This window comes from Lottia gigantea, assembly GCF_000327385.1.
Source record: "Lottia gigantea unplaced genomic scaffold LOTGIsca_44, whole genome shotgun sequence".
In the NCBI taxonomy this organism is placed as follows: Eukaryota; Metazoa; Mollusca; class Gastropoda; family Lottiidae; genus Lottia; species Lottia gigantea.
In genome coordinates this window covers 414,351-435,054 of record NW_008709540.1, presented here as the reverse complement: position 1 = coordinate 435,054, position 20,704 = coordinate 414,351, and the positions used below count along the sequence as shown (strand labels likewise).

The window sequence follows — 20,704 nt, the reverse complement described above, 5'->3', positions numbered from 1 at the left end:
TTAAGCAAGACAGTAACCATAGTGGTAATCATGACAGTAAGCAAGGTAATAACCATAGTGGTAATCATGACAGTAAGCAAGACAGTAACCATAGTGGTTATCATAACAGTAAGCAAGACAGTAACCATAGTGGTTATCATGACAGTAAGCAAGACAGTAACCATAGTGGTTATCATGACAGTAAGCAAGACAGTAACCATAGTGGTTATCATGACAGTAAGCAAGACAATAACCATAGTGGTAATCATGACAGTAAGCAAGACAGTAACCATAGTGGTTATCATGACAGTAAGCAAGACAGTAACCATAGTGTTTATCATGACAGTAAGCAAGACAGTAACCATAGTGGTTATCATGACAGTAAGCAAGACAGTAACCATAGTGGTTATCATGACAGTAAGCAAGACAGTAACCATAGTGGTTATCATGACAGTAAGCAAGACAGTAACCATAGTGGTAATCATGACAGTAAGCACGGGCTATAAAAGAATCAGATGTTTCGGACCAATTACTTACCATGGCATAAATAATGATGGTAATTTTCCTGTAATTTCATTCATTGCAGTCTGTGCTACTCAACTTAATAGCGTATTCGGAAGGTAAATTCATTTTAGGGATTATAACACCTACTGTTTAGTTGACACATACCATACATTCTTTTACATTACTCGACCTATATTATTTTTGTAGTATATTGTCAAAAATGATTTTCTATGAAAGGACACCTTTAATATCCCGTGTCAACGAAAATTCCCATTTGGAACAGCAACACCACTCTCTTATTATGATGATAAATGAGATAAGTTGTTACGAGTTCTTTTCATTCATTTCTGTACTTTCGGCAATTTCCGTAAATCTGAATTTTGATATAATATTTTCTACTTCGCGTATTTTTGGATGGAAGTTTAAGTTACATGATATTGAATCATTTAGGGAAAAATGAATGCCTAAGATTTTGATAGAGGATGTGCACAAGCGAATGTTATTTTCAGAGAGCAGTTTTGTCAAGTTTTTTATTTTACTGTTCAAATCTAATGTCTCCGTTTTTTGAAAAGTTTACTGAAAGGCCAGATACAAGACTGAATTGTTTAAGAACCTCAATCAGGTGTCTTACAGATTTGTAATCTGTGAAAAAGCACGTTAAGTCGTCTCCAAATCCAATTATTTTTAATTCTGTTCTTCCAAAGTAGAGACCGTGGATGTTACTGTCATGTCGTATATATATACAAAGAATTTCTATTATGAGATTAAATAGGTTAGGCGCACACCCTTTTCTATTGGGAAGTAATGGGTAGTATAACCATTGTTTCTGATAGCACATTCAATATTGTAATATAAAGTTAGTATCCAACGAATGAATATTTTACCAAAACTAAAATGTCGGAGGACTTTAACCGTAAATTTATGACGATTGAATAAAAAAGCCTTAGAAAAATCGATTGCCATAAGGAGTCCAGATATGCGCTTTTGTCGAGCTAAATTAATACAATCATCTATGATTCTGGTATTTTCTATCATATGTCTACCGTTTGATTTTAATGTCATGCTCTGTTTATATTCATCGTTTATTTGTATTACATTGATGCCTTTGAACGAATTTTACTGAACATGAATTACAGAACAATTCTGTCAGATCAAAATTGACGAGTATAGTTACATGCAGCTAAAACTTGATCGCCTTCCTACGTCTCGGGGTTTCAATGCCGGCATACATTGAGGGAATACTGTCGTGATTCACAGTGTCAGTGTTTCAGGTCAGATGGGTAGATACTCTGATAGTATCAGATAATAATAGTCGAATCTATGGAAGCCGGCTGCGCCCACGAGAAAGCGAGAAAACTCGACTGTTCGCCCACGAGAAAGCGAGGAAAAATTTGAGGAAAAAGGCGAGAAAGTGAGGGTTAAAAAAAGACGAGGAAAAAGACGAGGAAAAAGGCTGGAAAGCGAGGAAAATTCTCACCTTTTTTCCTCGTATTCTGGCCTTTTTCTCGCCTTTTTCCTCGCTTTCTCGCCTTGTTCCTCTCTTTCTCGCCTTTTTCCTCGCCCTTTTCCTCGCCTTTTTCCTCGCTTTCTCGCCTTCTTTCTCGCTTTCTCGCCTTCTCGCCTTTTCCTCGCTTTCTCGCTTTCTCACCTTCTCGCCTTTTCCTCGACTTTTTCCTCGCTTTCTCGCCTTTTTCCTCGCCTTTTTCCTCTCTTTCTGGCCTTTTTCCTCGCTATTAATATCTATGTATCTACTGGTCAAACTGAATTTGATTTCAATCCGTTAATTAACAAATGGATCGTTAATTACTAATTAGTTTCACCTAGTTTTGATGTTTGTCTTTTTAATGGCTCGATAATTTTAGTTGGAACCTTCAGAAAAATTAGGCGACATATATTTCTATAAAATAAAGCGTTTAATTTGCTTAAATCCGTACAGTAGTTTTCTTGCAATGAACAAAAACAATATTAACTTACAAAGTTTATGTAATGTGTAGCCTAGGCCTACTTCATAAGCTTATAGAATAGTTTTGGCGTTTATTGGCTTGATTTTTTAAGTTAAAACTTTCATATATCATTATTCAAGGACACTTTTTTCTAGATTTTGGTATATCTTTTTGTCAAAAATTTCAGCTAAAAAAAAAATTTCTTTACCTACAAAAAGAGGAATGCCACCGTTGAGTGAATTTCATATCAATCTGAAACCTAAAAATTGAATTTTTGTAAAAATATTTGTACACATATATCTTGTTACATATAAAAGAAAACCGAGTTTAATTGGTCTATATATAAGCCCTACAGACTCACAAAAACAGGTTTTTTTAACAGTGTGCCCCGGTCCGGTTTTTCAAAAGTTTTTATGTTTGATAGTCTATTTTTAATAGAAGAATAGTGAAGATATTCGATAACACTATATATACTCTTTCCTTTCAAATTACACACTAAGATATAAGTCCTGTGCCTGTGCTTTCGTAACTATGTCATTAGTACCAAATTACACCCGACATGGGTACCGATTTTAAATACGGAATGCAAAATACCGTATGCATGGAACAACAGCAAAACTATTTTGAAGGAATATCTGTTACTTCTGATTAACATTCTTTCAAAATGAATTTCGTTTTTTTTTTTTATTTTTCATTAATTCAATTAAATTAACAATATGAAAAAAATGTGCACTGAATGAAGAAAGGCGGGGAAAAAGGCGAGGAAAAGGCAAGGAAAAAGGCGAGAAAGTGAGAAAGCGAGGGAAAAGGCGAGCAAGCGAGAAAGCGAGGAAAAAGGCGAGGAAAAGGGCGAGGAAAAAGGCGGAAAAAGCGAGGAAAAAGGCGAGAAAGCGAGGAAAAGGGCGAGAAAGCAAGGAAAAAGGCGAGGGTAAAAAAAGGCGAGGAAAAGGCGAGAAAGCGAGAAAGCGAGAGAAAGCGATAAAGAAGGCGAGAAGTCGAGAAAGCGAGGAAAAAGGCGAGAAAGCGTAATTATGATAGTAACTATGACAGTAATCATGATAGTAATTATAACAGTAATCATGACAGTAATATTGATAGTAATTATGGCACTAATCATGGCAGAAATCATGGTGGGGAACCATGACAGTAACTATAATGAAGTAATCATTTCTCTACAATGTGGCAATTATTGTTTCCTAAAATTCGTACATTTCTAACACCAGTCAAAAACGTAGCGATGTTTGAATTTAAAGGGATTGCAAAGAGGTATTCTAGCCTTTTTATATGTACCAGTGACCGGTTTCTAATACAGTGAGGCGATCATTTGGTCCAGTAGTAGTTGTATCACTGGAAAACATTATTTACCAAATCGCATCCTTTAAATGTTTATATTTTCAACAACTATTCAATTTATCGCTCGGCGCAATATTGCCCTTAAACCATTCAAAATAATTTGTTTTGTACAAAATTATTTTCCACAGCAGTTTCTTTTTCACATGAGATAACACTGCGGAACGTTACGTTCTTTCTACTGTGTAAATACAGCTCACCCAGTCCTAGACTGAATAGGAAAGAATTTCTTAAAGATGGGTTTCCTTATTTTTATTAAATTCAGCAAACTATTTGATTAGTTGGTGTTTCTATTGAATTATCATGTATTCTTAATCATATATCATTATGTCCTTATTGCATATAATTAGAAATTTTAACCAGTCATAAATCCATGTATGTATAGTCTGGATAAACAAAAAAAAAACCTTTCTTGATCGGTCACTCATTGAAATTCTGCTGGTAATTCTCTTCTCATTTAGCTGAATATGAATTAATTATGGACATGTGACACAAACTGGTATTTTTCCAACTCATTAGATCACCTCTACTTTCTATTCATATAAGTATTAGCATTACATTTTCATAAATAAAAATAAGGGAACCCATCTTTAAAACCATTCAAAATAAATTATTTTGTATGAAAAAAATTTTCCACTACAGTATCTTTTTCACATATATAGGTATATCACGACTTATAACTAAATAATTTTTTCTACATTCGTGACGCTACACTGGCTCTTTTTAAACTCTTTTCTTGTTTTGTTCTCTTTTAACCTGACCCTAACAGTTAACTGTAAAAACTTTGGTAGAGTCGGATCGAACATTTGACGGAAACGGATCCAAATTTTGGCAAATGGGTACGGACCCTATCTTTGACGAATAATATCATTTTTAATTCATTGACGGTGGCGGATATAGGTAGCCATGAGAATTCAAGTTTCAGCCATTTTGTTATTAGGTGTTATTGTAGCCTCGGGGGCAGAGCCAAATGAACTGGTTTCCTTTGCGTGTCTGTTCTTTAAGGACATGTTTCAAGATTGTCTGAAAGGTAAGGTTTGCTTTTTTAAAACGTTCGATATCTTGAAGTTGAAGGATTTTCAAAGAGGTTTTCTAAATTTTTTATGTGTATCGGGGACACTGATAGTACCCATTTGCACCATTCCCATTTTCGTTCATACGTCTATGGTTCTCGAATTTTCACCAAAACTAAGTGTTTGATGACGTCACTAATCGCAAACTATGTTTTATCGCAGTAAGTTAAGTCGTAAAACACGTAGTTTAGTTAAATTACAGGATCCAGATACATCTGAACGAAAATTGGAATGGGGCAAATTAATGCTATCAGTGTCGCCAATACACATACAGTTTTTAGAAAACTTCTTTACAATCTCTTTAAAAGGCACAGATCACAGTAATAATCATAATTATGACATGAAAAAGTCATGTAACTTCTAACCTATATATAGAAAAACAAGATATTGTACAAATTTGTATCAAAACGATGTAAAACCGGTGTTTTAATTTATCTTTAATATTAAAATGTAGAATTATGCTTATACAAATTTCACTCATTTGTTCAGAAGCCTTCGATTCATACGCCTTTGATATTACTGGATAAATCATTGATACAGAGAATGGATGTAAATCTTGTTAAACAAATTTAAAATAATCCCAGAAATGGAAAAGTGAAAATATCAGAAGTAAAGAAAAGAAACAATCTAAATTAATAGAATTGATGGTTATAGGGCTTGATGATAAGTGATTCAGCATTTTTAGGTCCCAGCACAGCTTGCTATTGATTTGGACAAATTGATGTTTCAGTGGACGGAGTGTGGGGAACATGGGGACCTTATTCACCATGTTCATCAAATTGTATCGGAGGAACTCGTACACGAACCAGAAACTGTGACAATCCTTCCGCATCAAATGGTGGATCCAAATGTCCTAACAGTATCACAGGCGCTACACAGACAGAGGACTGCAACACAGAAATTCCATGTCCTGGTACGTAAAATATATATCACTTCCTCGTACTGGTACGTATAATATACCTGGTACGCATAATATATACCAATTCCACGTTCTGGTACGTATAACATACACCAATTCCTTGTCCTGGTATGTATGATAAACATCACTTTCAAGTATTAGTATGTATAATACCCGTTCTGGTAAGTATTATACACGTCAATTCCACATCCTAGTACGTATGATAAACATCACTTTCATATTTTGGTATATATGATAAACATCAATTCCTCGTCTTTTGGTTTTAGTTTTAGTTTATCATAGGTTCAACAGGAAATAACATTAATAAGACAGAACGCATTGATATTTTCGTACTACTTATTTCTGAAGTAGGCAATCAATCCTATATTCTTTTACATAATTCATGATTTAAATTGTACAAAACCCTGTGGTAATGGCACGTGAACTCGACAACCCCTTTGTGATAATCCAAGTCCTGCACATGGTGGTGAAACTTGTTTCGTAAATCAAACTGAAACTGTGGCATGCGCAGAATTTCTCTGGCAGGTAAGAATTATTGTTTGTTTGTTTGTTTGTTTGTTTGTTGTAAATGTTATATTTATGTTTGTTTGTTGGTTTATGTTTTAGATGATATATTGATCTATTTACAGTGGATGGAAACTGGGGAGAATGGTCGGATTTTAGCGACTGTTCTACAACATGTGATGGAGGAACACAAAACAGAACAAGACTATGTGATAATCCAGAACCGAGTAATGATGGTGCTACCTGTTCTCCTCCTGGTAGCGAAACTCGATCATGTAATACCACTTCATGTATAGGTAATACCTACTTATTTATTTTCAAATGACTTCTGATTTGATTGTCACATACATCAGCTAAGGTCTTTCAAAATACAGACCTGGATGTTTCACTTGCGTTGTCACTACACTTGTACTTGATATCAATGGCAAATGTCAACCACAGAAAAACTAGAATTGAGCTCACTGACACTGTGAAACACGACAGTATTCCCTCGTTGTATGCCAGTATTGAAACCTCGAGCCGTAGGAAGGCGAACAAGTTTTAGCTGTGTATAACTATACTCGTCAAGTTTCATCTGATAGAATATTTCTGTAAATCATGTTCAGCAAAATTCTTCCAAAGGCATCAATGTAGTACAAATAAACGATGAATATGAATAGAACATGCGGTAGATATATTGATCAGAACATCCTATCGATATATTAGTATATATTGTATGACCTAGAACACGAGATGTATAAAACTTTCGTCAGATCATGGATGTGAAATTTGAATTATCTAGCTCAATAGCTCGGTTTCCTGTCAAAACTGTTCTTATAATCAAATCTATATGCCATCAATTAAACTGTTTCAGAAGAAGTTTGTGCAGAGAAGCAATATGTTTATGATAAAAAAACCAACATTTGCATCAAGCTATATACACAACTGAACGACTTCGACAATGCCAATGCTCAATGTAGCGTATATGACGCTTTTCTTTTCATAATGGATACAACTGACAAATTAGAAGTTGCCAAAGCGATCAGTGAAAATACAGGTAATATCATTTGTTGAAACTTTTATCCAATATGTTGATTGTATGCACGTAGATCTTTTCTTCTACGATCAATGAAAAGCTACAACCCTCTATCAATCTTCACAATGAAAAGCTACAACCCTCTATCAATCTTTACAATGTCAAGCTACAACCCTCTATCAATCTTTACAATGTCAAGCTACGACCCTTTATCAATCTTCACAATGTCAAGCTACAACCCTCTATCAATATCCACAATGTCAAGCTACAACCCTCTATCAATCTTCACAATGTCAAGCTACGACCCTTTATCAATCTTCACAATGTCAATTACAACCCTCTATCAATCTTTACAATGTCAAGTTACGACCCTCTATCAATCTTCACAATGTCAAGCTACAACCCTCTATCAATCTTCACAATGTCAAGTTACGACCCTCTATCAATCTTCACAATGTCAAGCTACAACCCTCTATCAATCTTCACAATGTCAAGCTACGACCCTCTATTAACCTTCACAATGTCAAGCTAGAACCCTCTATTAATCTTCACAATGAAATAGTACAAATTGATGTGATACACAAAAAAAGTTTCGAAAATCTCTTTACATTCCCTTTATGGATTCCCTTATTTTCATTTATGAAAATGAAAATGCTAATGAATAGAAAATAGAGGTGTTCTAATGATTTGAACAAAATACCAGTTTGTCCATGATTAATTCATAATTAGATAATTTAGAAGAGAATAACCAGCAGAATTCCAGTGAGTGACCAATCAAAATGTCGTGATTTATACCTGAAATTATTTCTAAAGTATGCTGTTTATATCTATGCATCTACTTGATCAAACTGAATTTATTCTAAAGGGTTTAATTAATCAGTTTGACCTCATTTTGGTGTTTGGCTTTATAATGGCCTGTTATATTTAGTTAAAACCTTTACACGAGAAATATATTTATCTACAATTAGGCGTTTATTTGACTAAAAATCCGTACAGTATTTTTCTAACAGCTTGCAGAAAGTATAACGAACTTTAAAACTATGCGTAAGCTAAGGTAAACTTTTCAAATAGTTTCGGTGTTATGAAATTAACGGCTGGATTTTTTTATTTAATACTTTCAGAAAAAAAAAATTCGACTTACAAAAAAAGCGGAATGCCTCTTAAAGCTACGACCTTGTAACATGATATCTTATTTCTTCCAGAATCAGATCAGACTGGCTATTTAATTGGAGCACGAGATGACAATAATGATGGGACATTCAAATGGATTGATGGTTCCGATGTAACGTGGATTGGAAACGCCCCAGATAATCCAGATGAAGATTGTGTAAGACTCAGGAAAGATAATTATCTTATGGATGTAACTTCCTGTCTAGAATCTCAATATTTCTTTTGTCAGATAACTGTACCCACCAGTAGATATCCAATAATATAACCAAAGAGAAGTGTTATTTTATGACAAAAACAAATTTCTCCCCTTTCTACGGTGGTTTGTTTAAGGCATGTTTAACCTTTTTATGATTTGATTCTTCTCATTTTTCTATTTTTGTTTTTTTTTTATATTCAGTAAACAAAAATGAAAAATAAATAGAATTAAATCATAATTAAAAAAAATAAAACCAGCGTTACTTTCCGCTACAAGATTTTATATGAAATGTTTTTATTGATTCATTTTTCATTAGAATAAATTGTATTTCCGAGGGTTTTTTGTATTTTAATTTCTAGACACCAATATCGTTTAGTTTTAAGTTGACAGAGACTAGATACTGTTCATAATTCTATATCAATAGCTAATCTCAAACACCCATCACTTGGCAAGGGCATTTACTGAAAAGGCTTCAGTAAGTATGGATAGACGGACATGGGTGAGGATAGACCGAACTCCATGTAGATGTGTCATGTAGTAATAGTAAAATAGGCCAGAAAGCTTCTATAATAATCTTCAAAGCGCATGTATAGATGTCGGTATCATTCGGTAATCCTCGGCAGTGAATGAATTTTTATGTTGATTAATAGACTTTTTTTTATTAACAAACTGCGATGCAACATATTTTGTGCCAATGTTCCTGCCGGTAACGGAAATTCGGGAACATTCGGTAATCCTCGGCACTTTCCGTATATGCTGTATTGCGCTTGTAGAACTTTCACGGTATTTCCGTCTGAGTTCGGTATGTGTTCCGATATACATTGTAAAGTCTCCCCATCCTATAATACAATAGTCACAAACCTGGTGCTTCTCTCTTTTAAATTTCAATAGAGTTCTTTCTTGATCGAAGTAGTTCACCAGGTTACGTAAGTAGTACGTTAAAAATTGTATCCTCTAGATTGTTTACCTGCTAGAAATAAACGTGTTTCGAAGAACTTGGGTAGTGACTCCAATTAATCTAAATTCATCCTTTGGTGAAATTAAAAAAAAACACCAGAGTTTCCTTCATAGATTTTGTCTTTCAGAATGTAAACGAAAATTATATTTACAAAAATTTCAAGGTGCAAGGGAAATAACTCTTATAATTATTTTTCGAGTTTATCCTTGAGATATATTCCGAATAAATCCTAAATTATGCCTACAGAATGTTAACCATATTAAACTTGGAAAAATTTCGAAGAGGACTCACATCAAATATTTATTTTTACTTCGATATAGTTCATTGTTGTTGATCAGCACTGGGTTTCCTCCAAATCAATCAAGAATTCTGCCTTCTTGAATACAGAATTGTGGAAAGACGGGTGAACACGGGTTACTACAAAATGTGGTCTATATTTCATGTGGGCAAATAATAATGGAAGCGAACTGGGGCTGTGACAGTACTAGTCCGAAACATCTGCCTCTATAACGGCCTCTATAACAACTATATAGACAAATGATCACGTGATTCTGGTAATTTAGATATTAGAGGCTGGCTGATCAGGACTACAAGTGTTTGTAAACAAAAACAATGAAAAACTTCGTGCAATTTGGATCCAAAATGATGATAGAATGTAAACTGATAGTCGCAATAAAATAGTATATCTTAATCTTACGTCAGAATGATGTTCTAAGGTTTTATATTCTGGTCTCAATATTACTATCGCTTGACAAATATTTACTTTTCTACTATCACTCCCTTCAATAAACAAGTTAGCCAAATCGGCGTTTATTTTCCAATAACTGTAGTTTGTCACGTGACAATAAGGCGTATGAATACATCGAAAACGAAAACAAGGATTGACCCAAGTTTTTTTACCTAGAGTCTAATCTAATTTTACAATTTATTGAAATTTACAATTGTTGTTAATATTTCAATGGAATAATAAATATTTGATAATTCTATCATCCAAATAAGACTGTCGATTTATAGAACTATATTGTTAGGGGCGGGTCGGTGCAGATAGGTTTCCCTTTAATATCATCTAGACTCTATGGACCTCCTCTAGGAGCTGTCCGGGTTGGTACAGTTATCTGACAAAAGAAATATCTTGGTTTTGTACAAGAAGTTTCATCCATCTGATAAGTTGACTTCTTGAGTCTTACACAATTTTGATCTGGATTATTTGCGGCCTTTCCAATCAGATCAGTCTGATCTGATTCTGTAAGGGATTGTAGAGAGGTTTATTAAACTATTATATGTATCGGGGACACTGCTAGCATTATTTTGTACCATCCCAATTATAAATCATATGTCTGTGGTTCCTATATTTCCACCAGAACTAAGTGAAGCGGCAAAACGCACTTACTGTTTTACTGGAATTGCAGGAACCAAAGACGTCTGATTGCTAAATTGAAACGGTGCAAATGTGCTATCAGTGTCTACATTACAATTCAACTAATTGTAAAACTTTTTAAGAATCTCTTTTAACATTGTAAAGATGGATGCAGTATCGTAACTGGACATGGTGACAATTGAGTGCAATAGATACCTATCGCGTGTCCCGGAAGTTTGTAATGCAGCTATCTGATTGGAATTTTGGATGATGAAGTCTCTGATTGCCAATATACGCTGGTGAACAGTCCGATCAAATCGCTGCATCGCTGCATCGCTGCATTGCTGAAGAAAACAGGTATCTATTGTAGTCAAGGTATAAGAAGACGAAGATCTTATTAACTTGACATGGAAAGAAGGCCTGCGTACATGCAACATATTGAATAAAAATTTCAGAAAATGATAATACTTCTATCTTCACTGATCGCTTTGGCAACTTCTAATTTGTCAGTTGTATCCATTATGAAAAGAAAAGCGTCATCCGCTGTACATGCAGCACTGGTGAATGGGTCAAATCAACTGTTTTATTATCAACCCTGTCTTTAACATCTACCTGGCAATCAAATCAGTCCTTTCAATTAAATGTTATATTTATGTTTGTTTGTTGGTTTATGTTTTAGATGATATATTTATGTTTGTTTGTTTGTTTGTTTAAGATGTTATATTTTTGTTTGTTTGTTGATTTATGTTTTAGATGATATATTGATCTATTTACAGTGGATGGAAACTGGGGAGAATGGTCGGATTTTAGCAACTGTTCTACAACATGTGATGGAGGAACACAAAACAGAACAAGACTATGTGATAATCCAGAACCGAGTAATGATGGTGCTACCTGTTCTCCTCCTGGTAGCGAAACTCGGTCTGAGTTCAATCAGTTTGTACCGCTAACCCCGTTTTTTAATCCTGCAAATATATATTCAATATAAAAAAAATTTACAATATAAAAATGCTCATATATCACACTGAGCCCAGTACACATTTTCCTCAAGAGGATCCCACTTGGCATAACCCACTGAATTACAATGTAGAGATCGCGTTGTATAGTCATTCCTGTGAGTAAAGTCTCTTCCAGATATGCTTGGAATACCCTGCTTGTATGAGATGGCATCTCGGGATGGAAAAAACGGTTGCGATTGGTGGTCGAAGATGATGGAGGGTAACTTGAATAAAGGTTGAAATAGGTAAGTTGCCTTGAAATTGTATTTTTTGGCATGTTATTTTGTTAGACAACAACAACTTCTGGGTTTTGGAAGAGATGAGACAGCTGAGATACTGATACTACCCGTCGAACTTTTGGGTGTTTGTTTTGGAGCACCCGCTTTATATGTACATAAGTAACCACAGTAGTCATCATTGCTCGATAAAATGAAACATTTTTAATCTATTTTCAACAGAACATATTGTTATTTAATCCATATTCAATTCATATATACATAATATCTTAACATACTTTCAGATTAATAGCTTATTCAGAGATAACATCAAGCATAACAAATAATGAATATCGAATTTGAAATATTAAAAAAAGAACAAGATTAAAATGAGTATTAAAAGAGCCAGTGTAGCGTCACGAATGTTTATGTAATTCAAAAGGAGGGGTGGGGTTTCGTAGCTATCAAGTGCAAGGCATTACTACATGCCCCAAAATTAGTTAAGTTCAATTTTTTCGAACAAAATACATAATAAATATAATTGGCTTATATCTTTGAGATGAAATCTGTCATTAGGTGAAAACCAAATACATAATTAATTATCATTGAAATGATATAAGTATGTGGTGATATCAAATAAATTTGTGAAAAGGTGAAAACACGAACAACGGAAATGTTTCGAGCGATCGACACGATTCCGGGGCGCAAGTATGCGAAAGTACGCTGAAGTACCTGGAGGTACTCGCTTCCGATGTCTCCGTTCTTCCACCGTTCTCCTGATATTGGTTAAATGCGCTGAATGCAGGAAGCCTTTGTATTACCCTCATTTCATTAAGGATTAAAACAATCTCAACCAGATTGTCTCCCTCCGATGATTTATTTTTTTCTGATTCGTATAAATCATCGGCTCACAAGATTGAAATCAATTTAGTTAGAATAAAATAAAAGCGCGCCAAGCATTATTTCAAATATGCCGAATACATTTACAAATCAAATAGACATTGTTTACTAAACTAGTTTGGAGTTGTCAATTAAATTGCGTTTATTTTTGTTTATATTTCCTTGTGTCGGCACTATTCGCCGCGTAATTGCGCTTATTTTCGACATGTTTAATAAAAACAGATCAAGCTTCGGCGATTTGTTCTGGAACGCACTACGAGCGCTCTGGGATCGAGAAGATCGTCAGCCAAGCGTTGTAACATCACCATGAGTGGTATAAAGCGTCGTACACGCCTGGCAAAGACGTTGCAAAAACGTTAGAACGCAATATGGTCACATAATTCGAGTGTTTCTAAGTTTGTAATTTTAAAGGATTTATTCTCAGCTTTTCCACTTTTGACCGCGACTTTGTACATTCCCAGTCACTGTAAGATCGCAAACGATCACAGTCTGGTGTGACAGGGCTATAAACAATTAGACTAAGGTACCCCTTAAAGCGACTCAGATTGTATTTTAATTTTTAATTTTAATTTTTTCTACCGTTTTCAGCTTGGCCTTGACATGAGAAAATCAAATTGTGTAACGTTAGATTCTTTCGCTATGATTAGGGATTACATAGGCTCACCCAGTCATTAACTGAATATGAAGAATTTCTTAAAGATGGATTTCCTTATTTTTTAGTGTCAAATTAAGCAAACTATTTGATTAAATGATGTTTCTAATGAATTATCATTTATTCTTAATCAAATCATTATGTTCTTATTGCATATAATTAAAAAAAGAAAATAAATGTCCATTTATGTACAGTCTGAATAAACAAAAAAAGACTTTTTGACCTTGATCACTCATTGGAATTCTGCATTGTCTCAACTGGAGGGCTAATATTGTCCTGTCACCTCCAAATTTAAGATACTCGTGAAGAAAACTTCAAATCAAGCCAAGGTTATAGTTCTTCCGAAACTACGTATGAATCTTTACAGGTTATTTAGTTATCAGTCTCCAAGCGATAAATTAAATAGTTATTGAAAATATATACAAAACGATGCGATTTGTTAAATCAAGTTTGTCCAGTAATACTACCACTACTAGACTAACATTTAATTGAAAGGACTGATTTGATTGTAAAAATGGTCTGAATCAGGGAGACGTTCTGCCCCCTATACTTTTCTCAGTTTATGTTAATGATTTTGAGTCTCACTTACGTGATGACAAATGTCCATTCATTAAATTACAGAAGTTAAGTTTATTTTTGTTCGACTCACTGTATTACTGGACTAACATGATTTACCTAACTGTATTCCCCGAAACACATACAAGGCTAAATGAAATGAATGGAGTTTTACATCCTACTTTCCTGCACCACGTTTGCTAATGAAGACAGGCAATGCCATGCAGGGTGCAATGAGGGAAATTTCGGAGGATTAGCCATTGTGTCCAAACCACACCTCCATTCGTCATACTTCCATGGGGGCCGTGGTAACACAAGTGAGAAAAATTACGTATTCATAGCTAAATATTGTCCAATTAAACTTGGCCCTACTGTATTGGTAGCAAATTTCAGCCAATCAAAACAAATCACTTGTTATGACGCTTTATATGTTGATGAATATGTAGGCCTATGGTACAGAATTGAGTAAGATTTTCGTTAAAGAACTGAAGCCGATAGAAAACCAAACCTTACTTTGAAATATTTATTTGGAAAGAATGTGTTCTTATCACTTCAAACGGCGGCAAAGCGATGTTGTGTAGTGGGCTTAGTTTTAAACGGGTTAATAAGACCATGTCAAAACCCGTATTCGTGAAACGATGTAGTATTAGCCTGCTCTTTTTCGATGATCAATCGTCGAAGGTCTTTAACAATCTGAAGCACCCGGGGACTCGATGTATTGTGCCATCCTAACGACTAGACGCTTGAAAACCTATTCAAAATCCCTTTAAAATCAAAATGAAATGAATTGAGTTTTACGTCTTACTTTTCTGCACCATGTGGGCCGAGACGGGCAACGCCATGCAGAGTGCAATGAGGGAAATTTTGCCAGGACAGCGGGATTAGCCTGCTCTTTTTCGATTTCCAAAAGGGATCTTCAACGTGCACAGCCTTTAGCACACGGGGATTCGGTTTATTGTCCCATCCGAACAACTAGACGCTTTTTCCATGTCAGCCCCTCTAACCTACATCACTGTCAGGGGTATAAGCGGGTTAAAAAATCCGAAAGTATTATCTCGACCTATGCCGTGATTGAACCCTGGACCTTCAGGTTAGCGAGCAAGAGTCTAACTCAATGAGCCACCGCGGCTCCCCCTTTAAAATCAAAGGATGACAGAACAGAAATTTCAATACGCAAAAAAAATATTTCAAATAAAATCTTGTTGAAAAATTGTGAGAAATTTGCTTCTGTCATAAAAAAGATACATTTTTTCTAACATATTTTTATATGATATCCGAATTTAATCTTAAAATAATAATAGTCCAATTAACACCAAATTTTAAAAATGATACCAATTCTAGTTATCTAATCGAACGATTAGCTAATTATCTTTGGTCATATTACTTTTAATCATAGTGACAAGAAAGACAGACGTGCTCTATGTGTGTTTCTTGATTTATTACATAAAGTTTCCTTTAAAACTCATCTCCACATAACTGAGGTTTGTTTAGGTTTGTGATGATACTGATTTCGATATTGTTACTTACTTACTACTAAGGCATATTTATCAATGGTTCAGGGATTTGGGGCTTTCACAATGGTATTGACATTGAAAAACTACACTTACACTTCTGAAAGATAATTTTATCACTGGATTTGTATGGTTTATTTCGAGCTTGGTCAATTCACAGAAATATACATATCTTTAAATTGTAGGAAAAATTTACTGTGAATTAAATGGACAAGAACGCCAAACTTTTTCTATGTGTGTTTCTTGATTGATTGCAGATAGTTTTCCTTTTAATATCATCTAGACTCTATGGACCTCCTCCAGGAGCTGTCCAGGTTGGTACAGTTATCTGACAAAAGAAATATCTTTTTCTTCCACAAACAGCTTCATCCATATGATAATCTGCCTTCCTAAGTCTTACACAATTTTCATTTGGATTATTTGGAGCGTTTCCAATCCACGTTACTCTGGAACCATCCAACCATCTGAAAGTAGCATCCGCATTATCATTACGAGCTCCAATTAAATAGCCACCCTGGTCTGATTCTGAAAGAAATAAGATATCATTTGTTAAAGGGATTGTAACATGTTTAAAAAGCTTTTGTGTGTATCGGGGACACAGATAGCATTAATTTGTACCATTCCAACTTTAAAACATACATTATTGTCCTTACAATAACACCAGAACTAGTTTGATGGCGTCACTTATCATCAAATCGCAACCAGTTCTAGTGGAATTACAGGAACCACAGATGTCTCATTGAAAAAATGACAGTCTAGGTATAAGATGACATATTGGATAAATATTTCAGAAAATAATACTACTTCTATCCACAATAATCTCTTTGGCAACTTCTAATTTGTCAGTTGTATCCATTTTAAAAAGAAAAGCACCATCTGCTGTACATGCAGTATTGGCGTCGTCGAAGTTTTTCTTATCTGTATATAGCTGGATACAAATACCGATACTGGCATTGTAAACATATTGCTTCTCCTCACAAACTGCCTCTGAAAAAAGTTTGATTTATGGCATAAATTTATGATTATATGATCAAAGAATATGAATTGGAAACCGAGCTTAATGAATTAGTAATTGCAAATTTCTGACTCAAGTGAAACATCTATGTTTGTATTTTGAAAATAAAATAAGAAGGTCCTACCTAGACATGAAATGGGATTACAGGACCTAGTTTCGCTACCAGGAGGAGAACAGGTAGCACCGTCATTACTCGGTTCTGGATCATCACATAGTCTTGTTCTGTTTTGTGTTCCTCCATCACATGTTGTAGAACAGTCGCTAAAATCCGACCATTCTCCCCAGTTTCCATCCACTGTAAATAGATCAATATATCATCTAAAACATAAACCAACAAACAAACATAAATATAACATTTTAAACAAACAAACAAACAAACAAACAAACAAACAATAATTCTTACCTGGGCAGGGAATTTCTGCGCATGCCTCAGTTTCAGTTTGATTTCCGATACAAGTTTCACCACCATGTGCAGGACTTGGATTATCACAAAGTCGTTGTCGAGTCCACGTACCATTACCACAGGTTTTTGTACAATTGGAAAAGTCTCCCCAGTTTCCCCAATCGCCATCAACTGTAAAGTAAATCATGAATTATTTAAAAGAATATAGGATTGTTTACCTACTTCTGAAATAAGATGTCACGTACGTGCGTTCTTCCTTACAAAAATTTTATTTCCCGACGAATCTATGATTAACTGCAAATACAGAAGGACTATATTATAGGTTCTAGGAGTTAAAATTGGTGTATATTATACGTACCAAGATGGGGAATTGATGTATATTATACTTACCAAGACGAGGAATTGATGTATATTATACTTACCAGAACGTGGAATTGTTGTATATTATACGTACCAAGACGAGGAATTGATGTATATTATACGTACCAGGGCGTGGAATTGATGTATATTATACATACCAGGACGAAGAATTGATGTATATTATATTTACCAGAACGTGGAATTGATGTATATTATACTACCAAGACGAGGAATTGATGTATACTATACTACCAAGACGAGGAATTGATGTATATTATACTTACCAAGACGAGGAATTGATGTATATTATACTTACCAGAACGTGGAATTGATGTATATTATACTACCAAGACGAGGAATTACTGTATATTGTACGTACCAGGACAAGGAATTGGTGTATATTATACGTACCAGAACGACGAATTGATGTATATTATACTTACCAGAACGTGGAATTGATGTATATTATACATACCAAGACGAGGAATTGGTGTATATTATACGCACCAAGATGAGGAATTGATGTATATTATATGTGCCAAGACAAGGAATTGTTGTATATTATACATACCAGAACGTGGAATTATTGTATATTATACGTACCAGGACGGTGAATTGATGTATATTATACATACCAAGACGAGGAATTGGTGTATATTATACGCACCAAGACGAGGAATTGATGTATATTATATGTGCCAAGACGAGGAATTGTTGTATATTATACATACCAGAACGTGGAATTATTGTATATTATACGTACCAGGACGGTGAATTGTTGTATATTATACATACCAGAACGTGGAATTATTGTATATTATACGTACCAGGACGAGGAATTGTTGTATATTATACGTACCAGGATGAGGAAGTGATGTATATTATATGTACCAGGACGTGGGAGTGATTTATATTATACGTACCAGGATGTGGGAGTGATTTATATTATACGTACCAGGATGTGGAACTGATTTATATTATACGTACCAGGATGTGGAATTGGTGTGTATATTATACGTACCAGGAAGTGGAATTGATGTATATTATACGTACCGGGATGTGGAATTGGTGTGTATATTATACGTACCAGGATGAGGAAGTGATGTATATTATACGTACCAGGATGAGGAATTGATGTATGTTATACGTACCAGGACGAGGAATTGGTGTATATTATACGTACCAGGACGAGGAATTGGTGTATATTATACGTACCAGGAAGTGGAATTGATGTATATTATACGTACCAGGACGGTGAATTGATGTATATTATACGTACAAGGATGAGGAAGTGATGTATGTTATATGTACCAGGACGTGGGAGTGATTTATATTATACGTACCAGGATGTGTAAGTGATTAATATTATAAGTACCAGGATTTGCAAGTGATGTATTCATTATACGTACCAGGACATGGAATTTCTGTGTTGCAGTCCTCTGTCTCTGTAGCGCCTGTGATAATGTTAGGACACTGGGATCCACCATTTGATGCTGAAGGATTGTCACAGCTTCTAGTTCGTGTACGAGTTCCTCCGGTAAAATTTGATGAACATGATGAATAAGGTCCCCATGTTCCCCATACTCCGTCCACTGAAACATCAATATGTCCAAATCCAAATCACAATTATTGACGGATTTGGATAAAACTTAGTGTATTTGTTATTTAAAACGCGTTCAATTTATTTATTTCTTAACACTCTAGATGCCACAATTTTTGAGACGGTTGTTTAGATGAAATTTGATTTAAGTTTTATAATCACCCAAGAAAGAGCTCTATCGAAAATCAGAAAAAGTTTTAGGTCTTAAACACTGTAGAAGGCACAATTCGTGATGAAATTGGTCATTCAGTACAAATACCTCATGCTTATACTCTGAGAACAATTCGTGAATGTTAAAAGTGTCTTTACAATTTTTTTTATTTCAAATCGTACAACATCTTGTAGAATATATATGACTTTTTCTTGCTATAATCAGTACTATGATACGTACCTTTTCAGGGGATTGTAAAAAAAATATGTGTATTTGAGACACACACAATTCCATGTGTTTGATGACGTCACTTATCCCGCAGGTCCTTATATGAGAAAGCATAGTTTGCGATTAGTGAAGTGATCAAACACTTATTTTTAATGAAATTGCAGGAATCACAGACGTCTGTAAAAAACTATCAGTGTCTTCGATACACATATAAAATTTAGAAAATTTCTCTACAAACGCTTTAAAGATGCTTTCCTTATTTTTTAGTGTCAAATTAAGCAAACTATTTCATTTATTGGTGTTTCTAATGAATATCACGTATTCTTAATCAAATCATTGTGTTCTTATTGCATATAGTTAAAAGAGTTGTAACCAAACATAGATTTCCATGTATGTAGTCTGGATAAACAAAACAATACTTTTTAACCTTTCTTGATCGGCAACTCATTGTAAATTTGCTTGTAATTCTCTTCTAATTTAGCTAATTATGAATTAATGATGGTCATGTGAGACAAACTGGTATTTTTCCAAGTCATTAGAACACTTCTACTTTCTATTCATATAAGTATTGGCATTTTTATTTTCATAAATGAAAATGAGGGAACCCATCTTTAACTTCAAGATATCGAAAGTTGTATAAAAGCAAACCTTACCTTCCGGACACTCTTTAAACATGTCCTGAAAGAACAGACACGCAAAGGAAACCAGTTCATTTGGCTCTGCCCCCGAGGCTACAATAACACCTAATAACAAAATGGCTGAAACTTGAATTCTCATGGCTACGTAAGATATCGCCAAAAAGTTAAAAGATATCTGCCTCCGTTAATGAATTAAAAGTTATATTATTCGTCAAAGATAGGATCCGTTCCTGTTTGACAATATTTCGATCCGTTTCCGTCCGTCATTTGTTCGATCCAACTCTGCCCAGTTCTTAGAGTTAACCGTTGCCTTCGTCTGTATATATAATAAATATATAGATATTCTTATGTACCTCCAAGCATGACAAATAATGATGATTGCACCTCAAATATGTAAAATAAAATAAAAATTAAAATGAGTTTAAAGGGACAGGTGTGCCAATTTGATTGATTGATTTGAGTCTTCAGAAGTCCTAAAAATGTTAAAAAATTGCATAATTCTTTCAAAAC

The 20,704-nt window shown here is 34.6% G+C and overlaps 4 protein-coding genes across 4 annotated transcripts; 2 read left to right on the top strand and 2 right to left on the bottom strand.

Annotated features, from left to right (window-relative positions):
• On the bottom strand, positions 1–519 carry LOTGIDRAFT_123557 (hypothetical protein; the record flags this gene model as incomplete). The annotated part of the gene is made up of 1 exon (XM_009060704.1): positions 1–519. The coding sequence occupies one exon, from the start codon at positions 517–519 to the stop codon at positions 1–3; it is 519 nt and encodes a 172-aa protein (XP_009058952.1).
• A 5,062-nt stretch (positions 520–5,581) lies between these two features.
• On the top strand, positions 5,582–6,597 carry LOTGIDRAFT_123545 (hypothetical protein; the record flags this gene model as incomplete). The annotated part of the gene is made up of 2 exons (XM_009060703.1): positions 5,582–5,762; positions 6,398–6,597. Coding segments are annotated over 2 exons (381 nt in total), but the record flags the coding sequence as incomplete, so codon positions are not given.
• Positions 6,598–11,731: 5,134 nt separating this feature from the next.
• Positions 11,732–11,956, top strand: LOTGIDRAFT_123677 (hypothetical protein; the record flags this gene model as incomplete). Its single annotated transcript, XM_009060702.1, has 1 exon — positions 11,732–11,956. A coding segment is annotated over one exon (225 nt), but the record flags the coding sequence as incomplete, so codon positions are not given.
• A 4,129-nt stretch (positions 11,957–16,085) lies between these two features.
• LOTGIDRAFT_164195 (hypothetical protein) lies at positions 16,086–20,333 on the bottom strand (the record flags this gene model as incomplete). The annotated part of the gene is made up of 6 exons (XM_009060701.1): positions 16,086–16,324; positions 16,604–16,786; positions 16,939–17,109; positions 17,218–17,388; positions 18,987–19,169; positions 20,210–20,333. 6 exons carry the CDS (start codon positions 20,331–20,333, stop codon positions 16,086–16,088), a joined length of 1,071 nt encoding a protein of 356 aa, XP_009058949.1.
• Between the last annotated feature and the right edge of the window lie 371 nt (positions 20,334–20,704).